Below are 23,906 nucleotides of genomic sequence, written 5' to 3' on the forward strand. Positions count from 1 at the left end.
AAAAATACAACGCAGCAAAGTAACAGTCACTGATCATTTAATGGCCCTTTCAGACCGTCCGCCATCTCTCACACACACAATCTTATTTAACCATGAAAGACTGTCTTTTAAATTTCAAACGGATCCCACTCTGCCACACCAGTGGAGGGTCCTGACTCTCTCTTAGCTCTGGTGGCCAAGCCAGGTGTGACGACGGCTCTCAGCGAGGCTCCTCATGCTGTGATCTGTTGTTGTTGTTGTTAGGATTCTGAACAAAGTTGACAGAGTAGGATCCAGTGCCCGAATCCTGATTTACCTGGAAGTTTGATGTGGACAGACCAAATGGCCGCAGGAACATATTGCCCAAGTCCTTCAGTTTGCCTGATGACAGATAGATAGGGAGAGACATTAAAAAGCTAAATGATGATGAAAACAAAATGACCAATAACACATGAAAACATTTAATTAAAGTCAGTATTTTTCTATTGACAATTGCAAATGAGAGGATATTCCGATACACTGTATGCTTAAGTTTTGTTCTACTCCACAAACGTAGTACTTTAGAAGTGAGTTTTCCCCAGCACAGCTCCAAGGGTCTTAATGCAGCCAAATGAATAGGACATGTTGATTAAAGAACCTCTCCGGCCTCTCCCTACACACCGCTTTGTGGTCAATTTCAATTCCAAGCAGTTGATATGTGTTCCCCACTCCCAGCCTAGTGAGTAACAACTGGGTCCACACCACTTTATAGTTGACCATGATGGAACAGAACCAGCTCTACACTTAAGTTATTTTAGGTCCACCCTCACCTGCCAACAATATGATTTAAAACATATCACAAGGCACCATTGTTTTTTTTTTTGTGCTAGTCAGTGAATGTACTTTAGTCTTTAAAAACAAGTTGTAGAAACATCTCAAGAATGATCAATGGGGAAAAAACGATGCACCTGAGCTCAATTTCGAGTCTCAAAGCAAAGGATCTGAATACTTATGTAAATAAGCAATCTGTTTTTTGTTTTTAAATACATTTGCAAACATGTCTAAAAACCTGTTTTCGCTTTGTCATTAAGGGGTATTGTGTGTAGATTGATGAGGATTTTTAAAATCCATTTTAAAATAAGGCTGTAACAAAATGTGGAAAAAGGGAAGGGGTCTGAATACTTTCCGAATGCGCTGCACTTATGTCTTTGAAATGTTTTCCTGGAGGTGCAATCTACGCAAAACAAAAGAAAAGCAGTTGATGATATCATACCCATCATATCGTCCTTCAGCTTCTCATTTCGCTCGTGGATCTGTTGTGGAAGCCGCTGTACGGAGGAGAGGGAGAGAGACAGTCAAGGTAAATGACTAGCCATGCGCCTGATTGCCAGTAGTCTTCACGGCAGATACGGTTTACCTTCTGCTGATCTTACCACAACAACCTTATATTCTACTCATCCTACCAGCACTGTTTGGAATGGAACTTCAACGGAATAAAACACTTTCTACTACTTTACCTCCAGGTTGTCTTGGTAACATCATTGTGGTGGGAACACTGCGTTACACCCAACCCCTGCACTAGAGCTAGCGGGAGGTAACCCTTCACAGTAACACCTCATCCATCTCAAGTCAGAATGAGCCCTTTCCTCTGCTTTGTAATCACTGTCATCTTCTATCTAGGGTGCTGCATGTCTACACAGCATCTTCCATCTAGGGTGCTGCAGGTCTACACAGCATCTTCTATCTAGGGTGCTGCAGGTCTACACAGCATCTTCCATCTAGGGTGCTGCGTGTCTACACAGCATCTTCCATCTAGGGTGCTGCGTGTCTACACAGCATCTTCCATCTAGGGTGCTGTGTGTCTACACAGCATCTTCCATCTAGGGTGCTGCGTGTCTACACAGCATCTTCCATCTAGGGTGCTGCGTGTCTACACAGCATCTTCCATCTAGGGTGCTGCGTGTCTACACAGCATCTTCCATCTAGGGTGCTGCAGGTCTACACAGCATCTTCCATCTAGGGTGCTGCAGGTCTACACAGCATCTTCCATCTAGGGTGCTGCGTGTCTACACAGCATCTTCCATCTAGGGTGCTGCAGGTCTACACAGCATCTTCCATCTAGGGTGCTGCGTGTCTACACAGCATCTTCCATCTAGGGTGCTGCATGTCTACACAGCATCTTCCATCTAGGGTGCTGCGTGTCTACACAGCATCTTCCATCTAGGGTGCTGCATGTCTACACAGCATCTTCCATCTAGGGTGCTGCATGTCTACACAGCATCTTCCATCTAGGGTGCTGCGTGTCTACACAGCATCTTCCATCTAGGGTGCTGCATGTCTACACAGCACGCCTCCAAGGACAGAAGTTCTCATCACACATTATCCCTTCTAGATCAAACTACACTGAACAAAAATATAAAAATGCAAATAGAAATATTTTATTGAGTTACAGTTCATAAACGCAGCAAAAAAACGTCCTCACTGTCAACTGCGTTTATTTTGTGTAAATATTTGTATGAACATAAGAATCAACAACAGACAAACTGAACAAGTTCCACAGACATGCGACTAGGAGAAATGAAATAATGTGTCCCTGAACAATGGGGGGGGGGGGGGGGGTGTCAAAATCAAAAGTAACAGTCAGTATCTGGTGTGGCCACCAGCTGCATCTCCTCCTCATGGGACTGCACCAGATTTGCCAGTTCTTGCTGTGAGATGTTACCCCACTCTTCCACCAAGGCACCTGCAAGTTCCAGGACATTTCTGGGGGGAATGGCCCTAGCCCTCACCCTCCGATTCAACAGGTCCCAGACATGCTCAATGGGATTGAGATCCAGGCTCTTCGCTGGCCATGGCAGAACACTGACATTCCTGTCTTGCAGGAACTCACGCACAGAACGAGCAGTATGGCTGGTGGCATTGTCATGTTGGATGGTCATGTCAGGATGAGCCTGCAGGAAGGGTACCACATGAGGGAGGAGGATGTCTTCCCTGTAACGCACAGCGTTGAGATTGCCTGCAATGACAACAAGCTCAGTCCGATGATGCTGTGACACACCGCCCCAGACCATGACGGACCCTCCACCTCGATCCCGCTTCAGAGTACAGGCCTCGGTGTAACGCTCATTCCTTCGACGATAAACGCAAATCCGACCATCACCCCTGGTGAGACAAAACCAAGACTCATCAGTGAAGAACACTTTTTGCCAGTCCTGTCTGGTCCAGCGATGGTGGGTTTGTGTCCATAGGTGACGTTGTTGCTGGTGATGTCTGGTGAGGACCTGCCTTACCACAGGCCTACAAGCCCTCAGTCCAGCCTCTCTCATCCTATTGCGGACAGTCTGAGCACTGATGGAGGGATTGTGCATTCCTGGTGTAACTCGGACATTTGTTGTTGCCATCCTGTACCTGTCCCGCAGGTGTGATGTTCGGATGTACCGATCCTGTGTAGGTGTTGTTACACGTGGTCTGCCACTGCGAGGACGATCAGCTGTCCGTCCTGTCTCCCTGTCTTAGGCGTCTCACAGTACGGACATTGCAATTTATTGCCCTGGCCACATCTGCGGTCCTCATGCCTCCTTGCAGCATGCCTAAGGCATGTTCACACGCAGATGAGCAGGGACCCTGGGCATCTTTCTTTTGGTGTTTTTCCAGAGTCAGTAGAAACGCCTCTTTAGTGTCCTAACTTTTTATAACTGTGACCTTAATTGCCTAGCGTCTGTAAGCTGTTAATGTCTTAACGACCGTTCCACAGGTGCATGTTCATTAATTGTTTATGGTTCATTGAACAAGCATGGGAAACTGTGTTTAAACCCTTTACAATGAAGATCTGTGAAGTTATTTGGATTTTTACAAATTATCTTTGAAAGACAGGGTCCTGAAAAAGGGATGTTTCATTTTTTGCTGAGTTTAAGGAAAATCGGTCAATTGAAATAAAGTCATTAGGCCCTAATCTATGGATTTCACATGACTGGGAATACAGATATTCAACTGTTGGCCACAGAAACCTTTAAAAAAAAAGAAGCACTGCACATATATCTTTGAAATGTTGTCCTGGGGGTGCAGGAAAACCAGTCAGTATCTGGTGTGACCATTTGCCTCGTGCAGTGCGACATCTCCTTCACATAGAGTCGATCAGGCTGTTGATCGTGGGATGTACGTACATACCCCAACCAGAAGCCATGGATTACAGGCTACATTCGCACTGAGATACAGGGTAGAGCTGCCGCTTTCAAGGTGCGGGACTCTAACCTGGAAGCTTATAAGAAATCCTGTGGAATGGTTTCCTACTCCTCTTCAATGGCTTTGCGAAGGTTCTGGATATTGGCGGGAACTGGAACACGCCGTTGTACGCATCGATCCAAAGCATCCCAAACATGTCTGGTGAGTATGCAGACCATTGAAGAACTGAGACATTGTCAGCTTCCAAGTAGTATACAGATTATCATGCTGAAACATGAGGTGATGGCGGTGGATGAATAGCACGACAATGGACCTCAGGATCTCATCACGGTATCTCTGTGCATTCAAATCGCCATTGATAAAATGCAATTGTGTTCGTTGTCTGTAGCTTATGCCTGCCCATACCATAAACCCACCATGGGGCACTCTGTTCACAACGTTGACATCAGCAAACCACTCACCCACACGACACCATACACACTTGTCTGCCACCTGCCCGGTACAGTTGAAACTAGGATTCATCCGTGAAGAGCACACTTCTCCAGCGTGCCAGTGGCCATTGAAGGTGAGCATTTGCCCAGTGAAGTCGGTTACAATGCCAAAATGCAGTCAGGTCAAGACCCTGGTGAGGACGACAAGCACGCAGATGAGCTTCCCTGAGACGGTTCTGACAGTTCCTGCAGAAATTCTTCAGTTGTGCAAACCCACAGTTTCAGCAGCTGTCCGGGTGGCCGGTGTCAGACGATTCTGCAGGTGAAGAAGCCGGAAGTCCTAGGCTGGCGTGGTTACACGTGGCCAGCGGTTGAGGCCAGTTGGACATACTGCCAAATTCTCTAAAAAAAACATTGGAGGTGGCTTATGGTAGAGAAATGAACATTAAATTATCTGGCAGCAGTTCTGGTGGACATCCCTGCAGTTAGCATGCCAATTGCACGCTCCCTCAAAACTTGAGACATCTGTGGCATTGTGTTGTGTGACAAAACTGCACATTTTAGAGTGGCCTTTTAATGTCCCCAGTACAAGGTGCACCTGTGTAATGATCATGCTGTTTAATCAGCTTCTTGATATACCACACCTGTCAGGTGAATGGATTATCTTGGCAAAGGAGAAATGCTCACTAACAGGAATGTAAACAAATTTCTGCCCAAAATTAGATAAAAATAAGCTTTTTGTGAGTATGGAAAATTTCTGCTCACGAAACAAGGGACTGACACCTGTTGCATTTATATTTTTGTTCAGTATAATTAACTGTGGAGTTGTTGGGAGGAGTGGATTCTCTGGTAAGTGTATGTGTGCGTACACATGTGTGTCAGGGCTGGGAAGATAAGACGAGAGTATTTTGAGACCATGTAGTGTCAGATGGTGCATTTCAGATGGAGAAAAGCTTCTATTCCAGGCCAGTCCAAGCCGCGCCTCAAATGGTACCCTATTCCCTATATATTGCACTTAGTAGGGACTAATAGGGTGTCATTTGGGATGCAGACGTTGTGAGCTTGTGTTGTGTAAGCCTCCCCCTCATGGCTACATTAGTAAGAGCTGCTGCTCGGCTCCTGTTATTATTGCAGGGCCTCATTCAGAACAAAATCAGGAACATAGATACAGTCAACCACAAACCTCATTGAATGGAAAGATGAAAAACACGTCTTTGTCCAAGACATTTCAGTTTGCCTAGCATTCAATATTTCATGTTAAACAGTAATGCATTTTTTTATTTGATGAATTTGACACCCTAGCTATTAATAAACAAGCAAAATCAATGAAATGGTTTAATAACTGGGCCTCATATCAAACGCCTAATATCAATAATATATCAAATATTATTATTGATTATAATGACTCTTCGGGTTTTGCCAAAGGCAAACCTAACAACATTCAATGTTGGTAAGCAAGAAGAAAATGTAAAACCAACCCTTACACAATACTGTTCATGTGTTAACTCCGACATTGAAATGTGCATTTACTGAAGAGTGTTGTTTTGTTGTATATGTTTTTTGGGGGAGGGTATTACTTTTGTCCCCCGATCTTGACTCATCGCTGCAACTCCCAAACGGGTCGAAAGAGGCAAAGGTTCGAGTCATGCGTCCTCCGAAACATGACCTGCCAAACCGCGCTTCTTTACACCCGGAAGCCATCCGCACCAATGTGTCAGAGGAAACACTGTTCAACTGACGACCGATGTCAGCCTGCAGGCACCCGGCCCGCCACAAGGAGTCTCTAAAGCGTGATGAGCCAAGTAAAGCCCCCCCCCCCGGCCAACCCTCCCATAACCCGGATGACGCTGGGCCAATTGTGCGCCGCTCTATGGGACTCCCGATCACGGCTGGTTGTGATACAGCCCGAGATCAAACCTGGGTCTGTAGTGATGCAGTGCCTTAAACCTCTGCGCCACTCGGGAGGCAAAGAGTGACTTAAAATGTAAGCCTTCTCTATTCTGCTAACAATTATATATTAGAGTTAAATGTCAGTGGTTGCTACTAACCATGCAGGCCTCTCTGGCTGAAGGCAGGTCGGGGTCTTTCTCCAAAGCAGCCTTGTAGTCTTCCAAAGCCTCATCCAGCTTGTCTGTTTTCTCATAGAGCTCTGCCCTCCGCAGGATCGCTCGCATGTAGTTTGGGTTCAACTCTATGGCTGGAGGTGACGAAACAAGGACACATGTTCAGAGTGCTAGTTACGTAGCGATGAGTATGAATAATAAAAATGGCATTCATCCAAATCTGCAGCTGGTGTTTGTGATTTTGATCATAGCAACTGTAATTTAAGGCGATACGCCTGGATTGGTTGAACAGAATTATTTTTTTAACAGTGTTCTGGAGTGGGAATTGTGTCTTCTTCACACACAATATACTGGGAACGAAGCACACACCATGTCACAGACAGTTCAATCGTCTGGCATTGTGGAATTAGAACAGAGAAGTAACAGACTCACCCTTTGTGCAGTCAGCGATGGCTCTCTCATTCTTATCCTATTAGGGGGAGGGGGAAGGTGTTTCAAACTCAGCAGTCACCATTTTGTTATGTATTTGTTTGGGTGGAAAGGTTATGACAAGATGACATCAACTCCAAATGACCTGTTGATGTCTTGACCCGAGCCATCTGAATAACCAGGTAGGATTGTGTTTGCCAGTCAAACCTATCCTGAACTTATGTAGTATGTAGCTACAGTAAAGCACCACTAGGGGTCACAAGAGATCTGTCTCTCTTAGAACCACCCTCTTGGGAGATAATGGTGGTTTACTCAGCGCTTCATTTTAGCCTGCTAGAACAGGATCCAGCACCTCTCCATTTTGGACTGTTTAATTCCGGAACCTATTTGACCGGATCCGGTACCTATCGTGGCATAAAACATAATTTTCACTTTTTGCTATGTAAAAATGCAGATAAAAGAGATCAAAGTTCATTCGTGTTGCCTCATTGTTAATTCCCCCCCCCCCCCCCCCTTTTATGTGATAAAAAGTAGATTTCCAGCCCGGGGTTGATATTCTAAGAGTTGATTCGGGTTGGGCCGGTCAGGGCTTAAGGTTTGCACAACATTGTAACCTATACTTGAGACCAAACAAGTGGCCGTGGCTATGTGAGAAGCACACCAGTATCTCTCACAGAACTGGAATGAAATCCCCTTTATGTGATCTTTCTCCCTCTCTCCACTCTGATAGACATGACCCTGCAACTCATCATGTATTTCCTTACAGATCATATATAAAGGGTTCTGAAGGAGCTATATAAAGGGTTCTGAATAGCCTAGTACACCATGAGAATGCCTATAATTTGGCCGCAGAGGATCAATAGCTTCTTTAAAAATAGCCTAGCTGTGGATGGTATGTAGCCCAATAACAAGGCATGCCTACAGTCGGGAATGCGTGGCAAATCTGTCAGCGAACAGCATGCAGACAAAACAGGCCTTGAGCAATATTTTAAAATACAATCGTGTGAAAACACAGGTTGGAAAGCAAATGGCTCCTGCTGAAAAGAGAAGACTAAATCAGTTTGTAGGCTACCAAAAAATTCAATCAAATTTCAACAGTGGAGGCTGCTGAGGGGAGGACGGCTCATAATAATGTCTTGAATGGAATAAATGGAATTTATCGCCCTCCAGGTTCCCTTGGAGAGTTCATCAATGAGCTTGACGCCCTGATAAGTTCCTTTCCTGAGGATGGCTCACCTCTCACAGTTCTGGGTGACTTTAACCTCCCCATGTCTACCTTTGACTCATTCCTCTCTGCCTCCTTCTTTCCACTCCTCTCCTCTTTTGACCTCACCCTCTCACCTTCCCCCCCCTACTCACAAGGCAGGCAATACGCTTGACCTCATCTTTACTAGATGCTGTTCTTCCACTAATCTCATTGCAACTCCCCTCCAAGTCTCCGACCACTACCTTGTATCCTTTTCCCTCTCGCTCTCATCCAACACTTCCCACACTGCCCCTACTCGGATGGTATCGCGCCGTCCCAACCTTCGCTCTCTCTCCCCCGCTACTCTCTCCTCTTCCATCCTATCATCTCTTCCCTCTGCTCAAACCTTCTCCAACCTATCTCCTGATTCTGCCTCCTCAACCCTCCTCTCCTCCCTTTCTGCATCCTTTGACTCTCTATGTCCCCTATCCTCCAGGCCGGCTCGGTCCTCCCCTCCTGCTCCGTGGCTCGACGACTCATTGCGAGCTCACAGAACAGGGCTCCGGGCAGCCGAGCGGAAATGGAGGAAAACTCGCCTCCCTGCGGACCTGGCATCCTTTCACTCCCTCCTCTCTACATTCTCCTCTTCTGTCTCTGCTGCTAAAGCCAATTTCTACCACTCTAAATTCCATGCATCTGCCTCTAACCCTAGGAAGCTCTTTGCCACCTTCTCCTCCCTCCTGAATCCTCCTCCCCCTCCTCCCCCCTCCTCCCTCTCTGCTGATGATTTCGTCAACCATTTTGAAAAGAAGGTCGATGACATCCGATCCTCGTTTGCTAAGTCAAACAACACCGCTGGTTCTGCTCACACTGCCCTACCCTGTGCTTTGACCTCTTTCTCCCCTCTCTCTCCAGATGAAATCTCGCGTCTTGTGACGGCCGGCCGCCCAACAACCTGCCCGCTTGACCCTATCCCCTCCTCTCTTCTCCAGACCATTTTCGGAGACCTTCTCCCTTACCTCATCTCGCTCATCAACTCATCCTTGACCGCTGGCTACGTCCCTTCCGTCTTCAAGAGAGCGAGAGTTGCACCCCTTCTGAAAAAACCTACACTTGATCCCTCCAATGTCAACAACTACAGACCAGTATCCCTTCTTTCTTTTCTCTCCAAAACTCTTGAACGTGCCGTCCTTGGCCAGCTCTCCTGCTATCTCTCTCAGAATGACCTTCTTGATCCAAATCAGTCAGGTTTCAAGACTAGTCATTCAACTGAGACTGCTCTTCTCTGTGTCACGGAGGCGCGCCGCACTGCTAAAGCTAACTCTCTCTCCTCTGCTCTCATCCTTCTAGACCTATCGGCTGCCTTTGATACTGTGAACCATCAGATCCTCCTCTCCACCCTCTCCGAGCTGGGCATCTCCGGCGCGGCCCACGCTTGGATTGCGTCCTACCTGACAGGTCGCTCCTACCAGGTGGCGTGGCGAGAATCTGTCTCCGCACCACGTGCTCTCACCACTGGTGTCCCCCAGGGCTCTGTTCTAGGCCCTCTCCTATTCTCGCTATACACCAAGTCACTTGGCTCTGTCATATCCTCACATGGTCTCTCCTATCATTGCTATGCAGACGACACACAATTAATCTTCTCCTTTCCCCCCTCTGATAACCAGGTGGTGAATCGCATCTCTGCATGTCTGGCAGACATATCAGTGTGGATGACGGATCACCACCTCAAGCTGAACCTCGGCAAGACGGAGCTGCTCTTCCTCCCGGGGAAGGACTGCCCGTTCCATGATCTCGCCATCACGGTTGACAACTCCATTGTGTCCTCCTCCCAGAGTGCTAAGAACCTTGGCGTGATCCTGGACAACACCCTGTCGTTCTCAACTAACATCAAGGCGGTGACCCGTTCCTGTAGGTTCATGCTCTACAACATTCGCAGAGTACGACCCTGCCTCACGCAGGAAGCGGCGCAGGTCCTAATCCAGGCACTTGTCATCTCCCGTCTGGATTACTGCAACTCGCTGTTGACTGGGCTCCCTGCCTGTGCCATTAAACCCCTACAACTCATCCAGAACGCCGCAGCCCGTCTGGTGTTCAACTTTCCCAAGTTCTCTCACGTCACCCCGCTCCTCCGCTCTCTCCACTGGCTTCCAGTTGAAGCTCGCATCCGCTACAAGACCATGGTGCTTGCCTACGGAGCTGTGAGGGGAACGGCACCTCCGTACCTTCAGGCTCTGATCAGGCCCTACACCCAAACAAGGGCACTGCGTTCATCCACCTCTGGCCTGCTCGCCTCCCTACCTCTGAGGAAGTACAGTTCCCGCTCAGCCCGTCAAAACTGTTCGCTGCTCTGGCACCCCAATGGTGGAACAAACTCCCTCACGACGCCAGGTCAGCGGAGTCAATCACCACCTTCCGGAGACACCTGAAACCCCACCTCTTTAAGGAAAACCTAGGATAGGATAAAGTAATCCTTCTAACCCCCCCCCCTTAAAAGATTTAGATGCACTATTGTAAAGTGGTTGTTCCACTGGATATCATAAGGTGAATGCACCAATTTGTAAGTCGCTCTGGATAAGAGCGTCTGCTAAATGACTTAAATGTAATGTAAATGAATGGTATCAAACATGCAAACCATGTGTTAAATACCATTCCATTGACTCCATCCCGGTCATTATTATGAGCCGTTCTCCACTCAGCAGCCTCCACTGACTTTCAAATATTGTTTTACAAAGTAAAACAAGAGAGGCTTTTGGCACGAGCTCGTCGGCCATCACCAGCGACTGAGCTGCGCATCACTGGGCGAGTCAGTGAAACTGGAAAGCATTTTTAGGACTGTAATTTCCTCCTCATATTGTAGCCTACAATGTCTCCACACACCTAGGCTATTGATCGATTCAAGACAAGGTCGTTTTTATTGATCACAGACTCTGTCAGTGTCAAAGTAATGTCCGGTAAGCACTGGGTTTACGTGATATAAATGTGCAATAAAATGTAGACTTCAGCTGTCTGAGACTGACATTCAGGAGACCTCAGAAGGGTTATAACTACCCAACCTGATTACCTGAAATGGGTCCTCAGAGTTCCCCACTTGGTTAAGTTGAAATGTTACTAGCTATCACTCTTACCAGGTGCAGGCGGGCAGCAGCACGGTTAGAGAAGAGGATAGCTCTCTCCTTGCTGTAACACACAGGGCATAATCCTAAAGCCGCAGTGTACGACTCCTCTGCCTCAGTGTGCTCTGGAAAGATATGAAGAAGTGTCAGTCAATTATCCATCCAAGTAAGCATTGCTGCTGGCGCACACATACATACAGTATACAGTGCATTCGGAATGTATTCAGACCCCTTGACTTTTTCTACATTTTGTTACGTTACATCCTTATTCTAAAAATTGAGTACATTTTCACCCCTCAATCTACACACAATACCCCATAATGACAAAGCAAAAACGGGTTTAGACATTTTTGCAAATGTATAAAAAGAAACAATGAAATATCACATTTACATATGTATTCAGACCCTTTGCTCTGTACTTTGTTGAAGCACCTTTGGCAGCGATTACAGCCTTGAGTTTTCTTGGGTATGACGCTACAAGCTTTGCACACCTGTATTTGGGGAGTTTCTCCCATTCTTCTCAGCAGATCCTCTCAAGCCGTCAGGTTGGATGGGGAGCGTCGCTGCACAGTTATTTTCAGGTCTCTCCAGAGATTGGTTGATTGGTTTCAAGCCCAGGCTCCGGTTGGGCCACTTAAGGACATTCAAAGACTTGTCCCGAAGCCACTCCTGCGCTGTCTTGGTTGTGTGCTTAGGGTCGTCGTCCTGTTGGAAGGTGAACCTTTGCCCTAGTCGTAGGTCCTGAAAAGTCTGGAGAAGGTTTACATCAAGGATCTCTCTGTACTTTGCTCCGTTCATCTTTCCCTTGATCCTAACTAGTCTACCAGTCCCTGCCGCTGAACAACATCCCCACAGCATGATGCTGCAACCACCATGCTTCACGTAGGGATGGTGCCAGGTTTACTCCAGATGTGACACTTGGCATTCAGGCCAAAAAGTTCAATCTTGGTTTCATCAGACCAGAGCATCTTGTTTCTCATGGTCAGAGTCCTTTAGGTGCCTTTTGGCAAACTCCAAGCGTCTGTCATGTGCCTTTTACTGAGGAGTGGCTTCCGTCTGGCCACTCTACCATAAAGGCCTGATTGGTGGAGTGCTGCAGAGATGGTTGTCCGTCTGTAAGATTCTCCCATCTCCACAGAGGAACTCTGGAGCTCTGTCAGAGTGACCATCGGGTTCTTGGCCACCTCCCTGACCAAGGTCCTTCTCCCCGATTACTCAGTTTGGCCGGGCGGCCAGCTTTAGGAAGAGTCTTGGTGGTTCCAAACTTCTTCCATTTAAGAATGATGGAGGCCACTTCTTGGGGATCTTCAATGCTGCAGGAATGTATTGGTACCCTTCCTCAGATCTGTGCCTCGACACAATTCTGTCTCGGAGCTCTATGGACAATTTCTTCGACCTCATGGCTTGGTTTTTGCTCTGACATGCACTGTCAACTGTGTCTATAGCTTATATAGACAGGTGTGTGTCTTTCCAAATCATGTCCAAATCAAATCAATTGAATTTACCACAGGTGGACTCAACTCAAGTTGTAGAAACATCTCAAGGATGATCAATGGAAAAAGGATGCACCTGAGCTCAATTTCGAGTCTCATAGCAAAGGGTCTGAATACATACATACACACATATTTTATACATTTGCAAAAATGTCTAAAAATCTATTTTCGTTTGTCATTATGGGGTATTGTGTTTAGATTGATGAGGAAAATTTTGATTTAATCCATTTTAGAATAAGGCTGTAATGTAACAAAATGTGGGAAAAAGGGAAAGGGGTCTGAATACTTTCTGAATGCACTGTATACACAGACACAGCCTTAATGTGAACAGTATGTTAACACTAAAGCACATTTTGGGGCCGACTCTCACTAGCTAGGTTTCCATCCAATTGGTGACGGTTTTTCATGTGAATATTCAAAAATCTGAAAACTTGACTTGTTATGGATAAAAGACTGTGCGTGATGACATAGTGCACATAAAAATACCTTTTGTGGTTAAATTCACATACACTGAATAAAAAATACAAGTTAAATGGGTTTCCATCGCATTTTCAACCCTACTGATACATTTACATTTAAGTCATTTAGCAGACGCTCTTATCCAGAGCGACTTACATTTAACCTTTTTTATTTAACTAGGCAAGTCAGTTAAGAACAAACTCTTATTTTTCAATGACGGCCTAGGAACAGTGGGTTAACTGCCTTGTTCAGGGGCAGAACGACAGATTTGTAACTTGTCAGCTCGGGGATTTGAACTTGCAACCTTTCGGTTACTAGCCCAACGCTCCAACCACTAGGCTACCCTGCCGCCCCGATGATGATTTTCTCACAAAAAAAAATTGCGTTATATAGTGAGTGTGCCCACTCTGGTATTGGCAAATGCCTTTTAGCCAACAGCTCGCAGATACAGTGTGGTTATAGCCACTATCAGCGGGTTACAACTTTTTTCAGTTACTGTACCACCAACTGAATGATGCTCTGTCCAGAGTACCCCTGAAGTACCCCCTCTTGTGCATTTTACCAGTATCCTATTGGTCTCATGAGTCTTCTCAAGTACCCCCTGTCGATAGACCAAGTACCCCCAGGGGTCCTAGTACTCCTGGTTGGGAACCACTGGTTATACTTGATGAGATTATTATGGACAAAAGAGCAAGATTATTTTAATTTGTCAACCAGCAACCAAGTATCGATCATCATGTCACCAGACTAAGACCCTCGATATTTATTGGAAAGAAGCATGAAGCTCACCATCATTTATTTAAATCTGTAGCTCCATAAACTGCATGCTTTTCCCGGCGAGTCGTAGTGGGAGGACCACACAACATGTCATCGCGTGACTCCAAGTTCACTTTGATGGTTATTATGTCAATATCTACGCACAAATGCGTTTCCACTGACATTTCTCACATAATTAACTTTACCGACGTGTACTTTACTCACGTAAAAAGATGACATATCAGCATAAGTTTAAGTGAATCATTCTCTAAGATCCTGTTGGCCACGTTTTCTCAAACATCCATCCTCTAGCAGTATACAGTTTAGCCGACAGCAGCTTACCTCCACTCTTGAACTGACTGTTCCCCTTGTCCTTCAGGCTCATGCTCTCCTCTCTGCGGCTCTATGGTACAGCAAAAAACAACAAACACATCAGATTGAGCTCTTGTAATGCCAAACTTACTGACCACCAAAATGATGGTTGTAGAGTTTCAAATGGCGCAATTTTTTGTTGTTGTTGTTGACTAGGAGGAAGAAGTTCACCTCTGTTTCCTCCTCTGTCATGTCTTTCTCCACTTGTCTCAGATACTCCTCATCAAATTCAGGGTGGGGGTTCTCTTCTTCATTCAGTTCAGTATCAGAATCTCCCCCGTCAACTGCCATACTCTTGTCTTCTTCAGTGCACTCATCCCACGTTTCTTTTTCCTCCTCCTCTTCACCTCCCAATAATGTAGTTTTCTCCCTTGACAACTCAGCTTCTTCTCCTAACTCTGCATTGATGTGTTTTTTCTCTGTGTTTGGTGAACATCCCTCTGTTTCCTGGCATAATGCTGGGGCTTCTGAACAGTCAGTCCTTCTTTGCCTGTCCCCCATGGAGCCGTCTGCTCCATCCAGAGACTCCTCACAGTCAAAGAAGGCATCGTCCGCCTGCTCAGTAGCTCTGTGGGCTGCAGTGCTTTGGCCGTCTGGACATTCATGCTGTTCAGATACTCTCATAACATTGGTCAGAGAGTCGGTCATTCTGTCAAGGAGTGCCTCAGACTCCTTGTCTGCTGAGGATTCCATTGAATTTTCTCCCTGTACAAAACTTCACATAGGAGGAATTGCAGTCAGTTTTTACATTGTCAATTTAACCTGTATCTCAGTTTAATCTTGGGATAGATTATGTCAGTCACACTACACTGAGATATGGAAATCTGACCATAGCAATCATATAATTCACATTCTCTATCAATTCTGTGCTAGTGACATTGCTAGCTAGATCAGTGGTCTCTAGCTTTCAGTCAGAGAGGAAGAGAGGCCCAACTAAATCTGGCATTTTTTCGTTGTTCCGCCCACCTAGCAAGGACCTTTTGTATGGAGGTCTATGAGTGTCAAATTTTGTCAACAAAACATGAATGGCTTTTTTGCTATGTGAGGTTGATTTGCTCAACTATAAGTATTTCAATGTTATGAGTTTATTGATAGAAGTAAAACACGTGACATCCAGGCAACTTTGAAAAAAAACACTTTATATCGGAGTTGTCTCAACATGGCTATGGATATTCGTGAAATGAGGCTATTAACATAGCATTTCTCGCCATTGAATACAGGCGGTTGACGTCAACACCCCTCGTCGAATATTCAAAAAGGGATTACAATATTGAGATGTTCACCAAGCCAAAGAAAATGAAATAAATATATATAACCTTGAGCATATATATAGTTGTTTATTTTATTTAACTAGGCAAGTCAGTTAAGAACGAATTATATTTACAATGACGGCCTACCCCGCCAAACCCTAAATCGGACGACGCTGGGCCAATTGTGCGCCGCCCTATGGGACTCCCAATCACGTCCGTTTGTAATAACAGCCCGGGTTCAAACCAGGGTCTGTAGTGACGCCTCTAGCACTGAGATGCAGTGCCTTAGACCGCTGCCCCACTCGGGACCCCAACGATGGCGGGAGCTGGACGGCTCCCATTGTTAAGGCAGAGAGACATGTATCTTGTCAGTATATCCATAATCTTCTGACTGTTCAGTTGCACCCTCGGCTAGCTAACGTTAGCCTAATAACGTCAGCTTGCTCTTTAACACAATAGTAGAGGCACTGTTTTTACTGCTACTAGGCTAGCGACATGACATATAACATAATAATAGCTACCAGTAGGTATGTTTTTCTAGCTAGCTGCTAACTTTATCCCATTTCTTTTTTTACTTCAGCGACAAAGCTATCTTTCTGGCTAGTCAGCTAATGCTAGCTACCAGTTACAGACCCAAATGATACATATTGTGACATCTTTTCTATGTTTTCTATATCTTTGAATACTTGAAACTTAACTATATATACACCAACGTAAATATACACAAAAATGGGTTGTTAATGGGTATAATACTGCATATTTTATACCTTGTGGCTACAGTCCTACCTGTACCCAGGATGACATTTCCTCTGTAAACATCTTTTCCGGCTTAACAAATCAATACGACGCTGAGGCACTCTGGGAGATGTAGTCATTAAGGAAACAGTTGGCTCAAAGAACGTTTCACCTTCAACATAATCATTAAAGTCCCAGTGCAGTCAAAAACATGATAATCCCGTGTTGTGAATATATTTCCACACTGAGGTTGGAATAATTTTGTGAAAATTATGATAATGCCCTTTTAATGTAAGAACATTTTGAAAAGACCGCCTGAAATTTCAGCCTGTTTTGGTGGGAAGGAGTTTTGGCCTGCCTGGTTGTGGTGACCCGTCATTCAGGGCAGGTGGTGCAGAGCCTTACCTGTTTAGCCCCCAAAAAAGAGAAAAATAAATAAACAAAAGTTAGCTTGTTTTTTGCGTGTCACATATCAGTTTACAAACAGTGGAAAAAAAAAACATTCCCTTACTTAATAAAGCCGCATACAAACATGGTCTCTTATTGAGTAAGGCAGCTCCAACATGCAGGTGTTTTCTGTGGTGGAGGGGCAGCCAGCGAATGCACATAGTGTAGGCGTTGGTAATCTTCTCTAGTTGCGCCGTGATTTGCTCAGTGTTCTGTCACTCATATGCTCAAGATTATATGTCTCGGGCCTCCCGGGTGGCGCAGTGGTCTAGGGCACTGCATCGCAGTGCTAACTGCGCCACCAGAGTCTCTGGGTTCGCGCCCAGGCTCTGTCGCAGCCGGCCGCGACCGGGAGGTCCGTGGGGCGACGCACAATTGGCATAGCGTAGTCCGGGGTAGGGAGGGTTTGGCCGGTAGGGATATCCTTGTCTCATCGCGCTCCAGTGACTCCTGTGGCGGGCCGGGCGCAGTGCGCGCCAGCCAAGGGGGCCAGGTACACGGTGTTTCCTCCGACACATTGGTGCGGCTGGCTTCCGGGTTGGAGGCGCGCTGTGTTAAGAAGCAGTACGGCTGGTTGGGTTGTGCTTCGGAGGACGCATGGCTTTCGACCTTCGTCTCTCCCGAGCCCATACGGGAGTTGTAGTGATGAGACAAGGTAGTAATTACTAGCGATTGGATACCACGAAAATTGGGGAGAAAATGGGATAAAAAAAATAAAAAAAATGATTATATGTCCAAGATGGCGTAGCAGTCAGGCGTCTTTGTCTTTGTCTTGTCCCGTGTACATAACTTTTTTCTTTGCATGTATTTCGTATATATTTTAAAATCTTTTTTAAACCTCAACTCCAACATACTCTCCTGCAACCCGCCTCACCCAATGTGTTATGGATCTGCTATTTTCTTTACTTTAGAACTGGAACCCCCAACAGAAGCTAGCCAGCTAACTAGCTACTAGTTAGTAGTCAGCTAGCCACTGCTAGCGGTCATCAGCTAACCTTTGGCCCGGACTAAGCTAACCTTAACTCCTGCCAGTCTGCACAGCGCGATTCAACCCAGAGCATACCGGACTCTTTTCCTCCACATCTCCGAATTCCTACCACAAGCTCTGAATCTTTTCACTTGGATCATCGTAGCTAGGTAGCTGCTATCTGAGTGGCTATTCCTGGCTAACATCCCTGCCGATCCATCACGACTGGTCTGCCGGCGTAACTGCCCGAGGGGGCTACAACTGACTCTTCCGTCGCGATGTCCCTCTAAGGACATTCTGCTAGCCTGCTAGCCCCTGCCCGCTAGCTGTCTAAATCGGCGTGTCTCCAGCCTGCCTAGCTACTCACTAGACCCCATGATCACTCGGCTATGCATGCCTCTTCCTAATGTCAATATGTTTTGGTTAGTGATTATTGTCTTATTTCACAGTGAGAGACTAGGGCCTCCAGCCCTGCTCAATAGGCCTTAGCTAACCCTTTTGTTCCACCTCCCACACATGCGGTGACCTCACCTGGTTTAAATGGTGTCTCTAGAGACAATACCTCTCTCATCGTCACTCAATGCCTAGGTTTACCTCCACTGTATTCACATCGTACCACACTTTTGTCTGTACACTATGCCTTGAATCTATTTTTCCGTGCCCAGAAACCTGCTCCTTTTAGTCTCTGTTCCGAACGCACTAGACAACCAGTTCTCATAGCCTTTAGCCGTACCCTTATCCTACTACTCCTCTGTTCCTCTGGTGATGTAGAGGTTAATCCAGGACTTGCAGTGCCTAGCTCCACTCCCATTCCCCAGGCGCTCTCATTTGCTGACTTCTGTAACCGTAAAAGCCTTGGTTTCATGCATGTTAACATTAGAAGCCTCCTCCCTAAATTTGCTTTATTCACTGCTTTAGCACACTCTGCCAACCCGGATGTCCTAGCCGTGTCTGAATCCTGGCTTAGGAAGGCCACCAAAAACCCTGAAATTTCCATCCATAACTATAAGATTTTCCGACAAGATAGAACTGCAAAATGGGGCGGAGTTGCAATCTACTGCAGAGATAGCCTGCAGAGTAATGTCATACTATCCAGGTCTGTGCCCAAACAATTCGAGCTTCTACTTTTAAAAATCCACCTTTCCAGAAACAAGTCTCTCACTGTTGCCGCTTGCTATAGACCACCTTCTGCCCCCAGCTGTGCCCTGGACGCCATATGTGAATTGATTGCCCCTCCTCAATCTCACACAAATTATCAATGAACCTACCAGGTACAACCCCAAATCCGTAAACACGGGCACCCTCATAGATATCATCCTAAGCAACCTTCTCTCCAAATATACCTCAGCTGTCTTCAACCAGGATCTCAGTGATCAGGGTCTGCGGTCAAATGACCACCTCTCATCACTGTCAAACGCTCCCTAAAACACTTCAGTGAGCAGGCCTTTCTAATCGACCTGGCCCGGGTATCCTGGAAGGATATTGACCTCAAGGTTACCCACATGAAGGACCGCCGCGCCACAGCACAACAACGGTGAGTCCAAAAATATGTCTTGAATGCTGCTGCATAAATGATGCAATACGCCAGGGAAATACAGTTGAAGTCGAAAGTTTACATACACTTAGGTTGGAGTCATTAAAACGTGTTTTTCAACCACTCCACAAATGTCTTGTTAACAAACTATAGTTTTGGCAAGTCGGTTAGGACATCTACTCTGTGCATGACACAAGTAATTTTTCCAACAATTGAATACAGACAAATTATTTCACTTATAATTCACTGTATCACAATTCCAGTGGGTCAGAAGATTACATACACTATGTTGACTGTGCCTTTAAACAGCTTGGAAAATTCCAGAAAATTACGTCATGGCTTTAGAAGCTTCTGATAGGCTAATTGACATAATTTGAGTCAATTGGAGGTGTACCTGTGGATGTATTTCAAGGCCTACCTTCAAACTCAGTGCCACTTTGCTTGACATCATGGGAAAATCAAAAGAAATCGGCCAAGTCCTCAGAAAAAAAATTGTAGTCCTCCACAAATCTGGTTCATCCTTGGGAGCAATTTCCAAACGCCTGAAGGTACCACGTTCATCTGTACAAACAATAGTACGCAAGTATAAACACCATGGGACCACGCAGCCATCATACCGCTCAGGAAGACGATGCGTTCTGTCTCCTAGAGATGAACGTACTTTGGTGCGAAAAGTGCAAATCAATTCCAGAACAACAGCAAAGGACCTTGTGAAGATGCTGGAGGAAACAGGTACAAAAGTATCTATATCCACAGTAAAACGAGTCCTATATCGACATAACCTGAAAGGTCGCTCAGCAAGGAAGAAGCCACTGCTCCAAAACCGCCTAAAAAAAGCCAGACTACGGTTTGCAAATGCAACAAAGATTGTACTTTTTGGAGAAATGTCCTCTGGTCTGATGAAACAAAAATAGAGCTGTTTGGCCATAATCACCATCGTTATGTTTGGAGGAAAAAAGGGGGGGGCTGATGGCATCATGAGGAAGAAATGAGGAAGAAAAATTATGTGAATATTTTGAAGCAACATCTCAAGACATCAGTCAGGAAAAAAAAGCTTGGTCACAAATGGGTCTTCCAAATGGACAATGACCCCAAGCATACTTCCAAAGTTGTGGCAAAATGGCTTAATGACAACAAAGTCAAGGTACTGGAGTGGCCATCACAAAGCTCTGACCTCAGTCCTGAAGAAAGTTTGTGGGCAGAAGTGAAAAAGCGTGTGCGAGCAAGGAGGCCTACAAACCTGACTCAGTTACACCAGCTCTGTCAGGAGGAATAGGCTAAAATTCACCCAACTTATTGTGGGAAGCTTGTGGAAGGCTACCTGAAACGTTTGACCCAAGTTAAACAATTTAAAGGCATTGCTACCAAATACTAATTGAGTGTATGTAAACTTCTGACCAACTGGGAATGTGATGAAAGAAATAAAAGCTGAAATCAATCATTCTCTCCACTATCATTCGGACATTTCACATTCTTTAAATAAGGTGGTGATCCAAATATTTACGAGGATTAAATGTCAGGAATTGTGATAAACTGAGTTTAAATGTATTTGGCTAAGGTGTATGTAAACTTCCGACTTCAACTGTAGCTAAGAAAGTAATACTAAGTGTATTTTGTGTCGTAAACTGTTAGTTGTCCATGTGTCTCAACCTAAGAATTTTGTCCTGCCCCTCAGAACTTAGTCTACTGTTCTGACTTGGTGGTGCACATGTAGCCTATAGACTGTTTTAGAGAAATGAAATCATTGGATATTGTAAGAGCTTTCATTGTCTGCTTATATGTCACCGTTATTTATCCTTTGGTTCTGACTTGGTGTACAGGGAGAATAATGTAAGACTGGGCCATGTTCTGAATTCTTTCGCAGTCCATTTCGAATAGGCTGAACAAATAGGCATATCGACTACATCCATTTTAATCAAAATTACGGCTTGCCTCTTATCCCCTCCTCTTTTCCTCATGCCATAGTTTTTACATCTCCATTGTTATATTGCTTAGGTCTATCTCATTAGTATCTAATTAATCATTTAAGGCAATGTTGGAATGATGCATTTCATTGTTTTGCTTACTTTGTGTATTATAATTAGATCATGTGCTTTTCTCCACGGGGAGGGATACTATATAATGTTGTTGGGTCTGTAACCATGTTTGCCAGTGACAGTCTCTTCCCATTCAAATATTTATTTTCAACAGAAAGTTCAGTAATAGACCCATGTAATTCCAGCTTTTATTGCGAGGGATGTTTTGTTTGTGCTGTGCGCTGACTGTGTGTCTGTGTATAGTCTATAAAAGTGGATCCTCGTGATTGTATTTTCCTCCCTTTTTAAAACGCCCAGTCATTACTGTAACTGAAACACCCAGTTATTACTGTAACTCTGAAACACCCAGTTATTACTGTATCTCTGAAACACCCAGTTATTACTGTAACTAAAACACCCAGTTATTACTGTAACTAAAACACCCAGTTATTACTGTAACTAAAACACCCAGTTATTACTGTAACTAAAACACCCAGTTATTACTGTAACTAAAACACCCAGTTAGTACTGTAACTAAAACACCCAGTTAGTACTGTAACTAAAACACCCAGTTATTACTGTAACTAAAACACCCAGTTATTACTGTAACTAAAACACCCAGTTATTACTGTAACTAAAACACCCAGTCATTACTGTAACTGAAACACCCAGTTATTACTGTAACTCTGAAACACCCAGTTATTACTGTAACTCTGAAACACCCAGTTATTACTGTAACTGAAACACCCAGTTATTACTGTAACTCTGAAACACCCAGTTATTACTGTAACTCTGAAACACCCGGTTATTACTGTAACTCTGAAACACCCAGTTATTACTGTAACTCTGAAACACCCAGTTATTACTGTAGCTGAAACACCCAGTTATTACTGTAACTCTGAAACACCCAGTTATGACTGTAAATGAAACACCCAGTTAGTACTGTAACTAAAACACCCAGTTATTACTGTAACTAAAGCACCCAGTTATTACTGTAACTCTGAAATACCCAGTTATTACTGTAACTCTGAAACACCCAGTTATTACTGAAACTAAAACACCCAGTTATTACTGTAACTAAAACACCCAGTTATTACTGTAACTAAAACACCCAGTTAGTACTGTAACTAAAACACCCAGTTATTACTGTAACTAAAACACCCAGTTATTACTGTAACTAAAACACCCAGTTATTACTGTAACTAAAACACCCAGTCATTACTGTAACTGAAACACCCAGTTATTACTGTAACTCTGAAACACCCAGTTATTACTGTAACTCTGAAACACCCAGTTATTACTGTAACTGAAACACCCAGTTATTACTGTAACTCTGAAACACCCAGTTATTACTGTAACTCTGAAACACCCGGTTATTACTGTAACTCTGAAACACCCAGTTATTACTGTAACTCTGAAACACCCAGTTATTACTGTAGCTGAAACACCCAGTTATTACTGTAACTCTGAAACACCCAGTTATGACTGTAAATGAAACACCCAGTTAGTACTGTAACTAAAACACCCAGTTATTACTGTAACTAAAGCACCCAGTTATTACTGTAACTCTGAAACACCCAGTTATTACTGTAACTCTGAAACACCCAGTTATTACTGAAACTAAAACACCCAGTTATTACTGTAACTAAAACACCCAGTTATTACTGTAACTAAAACACCCAGTTATTACTGTAACTAAAACACCCAGTTATTACTGTAACTAAAACACCCAGTTATTACTGTAACTAAAACACCCAGTTATTACTGTATCTCTGAATCACCTAGTTATTACTGTAACTCTGAAACACCCAGTTATTACTGTATCTCTGAATCACCCAGTTATTACTGTAACTAAAACACCCAGTTATTACTGTATCTCTGAAACACCCAGTTATTACTGTAACTCTGAAACACCCAGTTATTACTGTATCTCTGAAACACCCAGTTATTACTGTGACTCTGAAACACCCAGTTATTACTGTAACTAAAACACCCAGTTATTACTGTAACTAAAACACCCAGTTATTACTGTAACTAAAACACCCAGTTATTACTGTAACTAAAACACCCAGTTATTACTGTAACTAAAACACCCAGTTATTACTGTAACTAAAACACCCAGTTATTACTGTAACTCTGAAACACCCAGTTATTACTGTAACTGAAACACCCAGTTATTACTGTAACTCTGAAACACCCAGTTATTACTGTAACTCTGAAACACCCGGTTATTACTGTAACTCTGAAACACCCAGTTATTACTGTAACTAAAACACCCATTTATTACTGTATCTCTGAATCACCCAGTTGTTACTGTAACTCTGAAACACCCAGTTATTACTGTAACTAAAACACCCAGTTATTACTGTATCTCTGAAACACCCAGTTATTACTGTGACTCTGAAACACCCAGTTATTACTGTATCTCTGAAACACCCAGTTATTACTGTGACTCTGAAACACCCAGTTATTACTGTAACTCTGAAACACCCAGTTATTACTGTAACTCTGAA

The 23,906-nt window shown here is 44.5% G+C and overlaps 1 protein-coding gene across 2 annotated transcripts; it reads right to left on the reverse strand.

The window, feature by feature from the left end:
- Positions 1-20: 20 nt before the first annotated feature.
- Positions 21-16,563, reverse strand: LOC129867940 (tetratricopeptide repeat protein 1-like). 2 transcript variants are annotated; one of them, XM_055941438.1, is made up of 8 exons: positions 16,482-16,563; positions 14,617-15,160; positions 14,416-14,476; positions 11,378-11,490; positions 7,067-7,103; positions 6,620-6,768; positions 1,232-1,286; positions 21-360 (listed from the first exon to the last, which is right to left on the reverse strand). In XM_055941438.1, the coding sequence occupies exons 2-8, from the start codon at positions 15,136-15,138 to the stop codon at positions 200-202; spliced, it is 1,098 nt and encodes a 365-aa protein (XP_055797413.1). In that variant the 5' UTR covers positions 15,139-15,160; positions 16,482-16,563; the 3' UTR covers positions 21-199. The 2 variants fall into 2 exon arrangements, with proteins under 2 accessions (XP_055797413.1, XP_055797411.1); XM_055941436.1 differs by having other exon boundaries at positions 16,463-16,560.
- Between the last annotated feature and the right edge of the window lie 7,343 nt (positions 16,564-23,906).

Source organism: Salvelinus fontinalis, chromosome 13 (assembly GCF_029448725.1).
Source record: "Salvelinus fontinalis isolate EN_2023a chromosome 13, ASM2944872v1, whole genome shotgun sequence".
In the NCBI taxonomy this organism is placed as follows: domain Eukaryota; kingdom Metazoa; phylum Chordata; class Actinopteri; order Salmoniformes; family Salmonidae; genus Salvelinus; species Salvelinus fontinalis.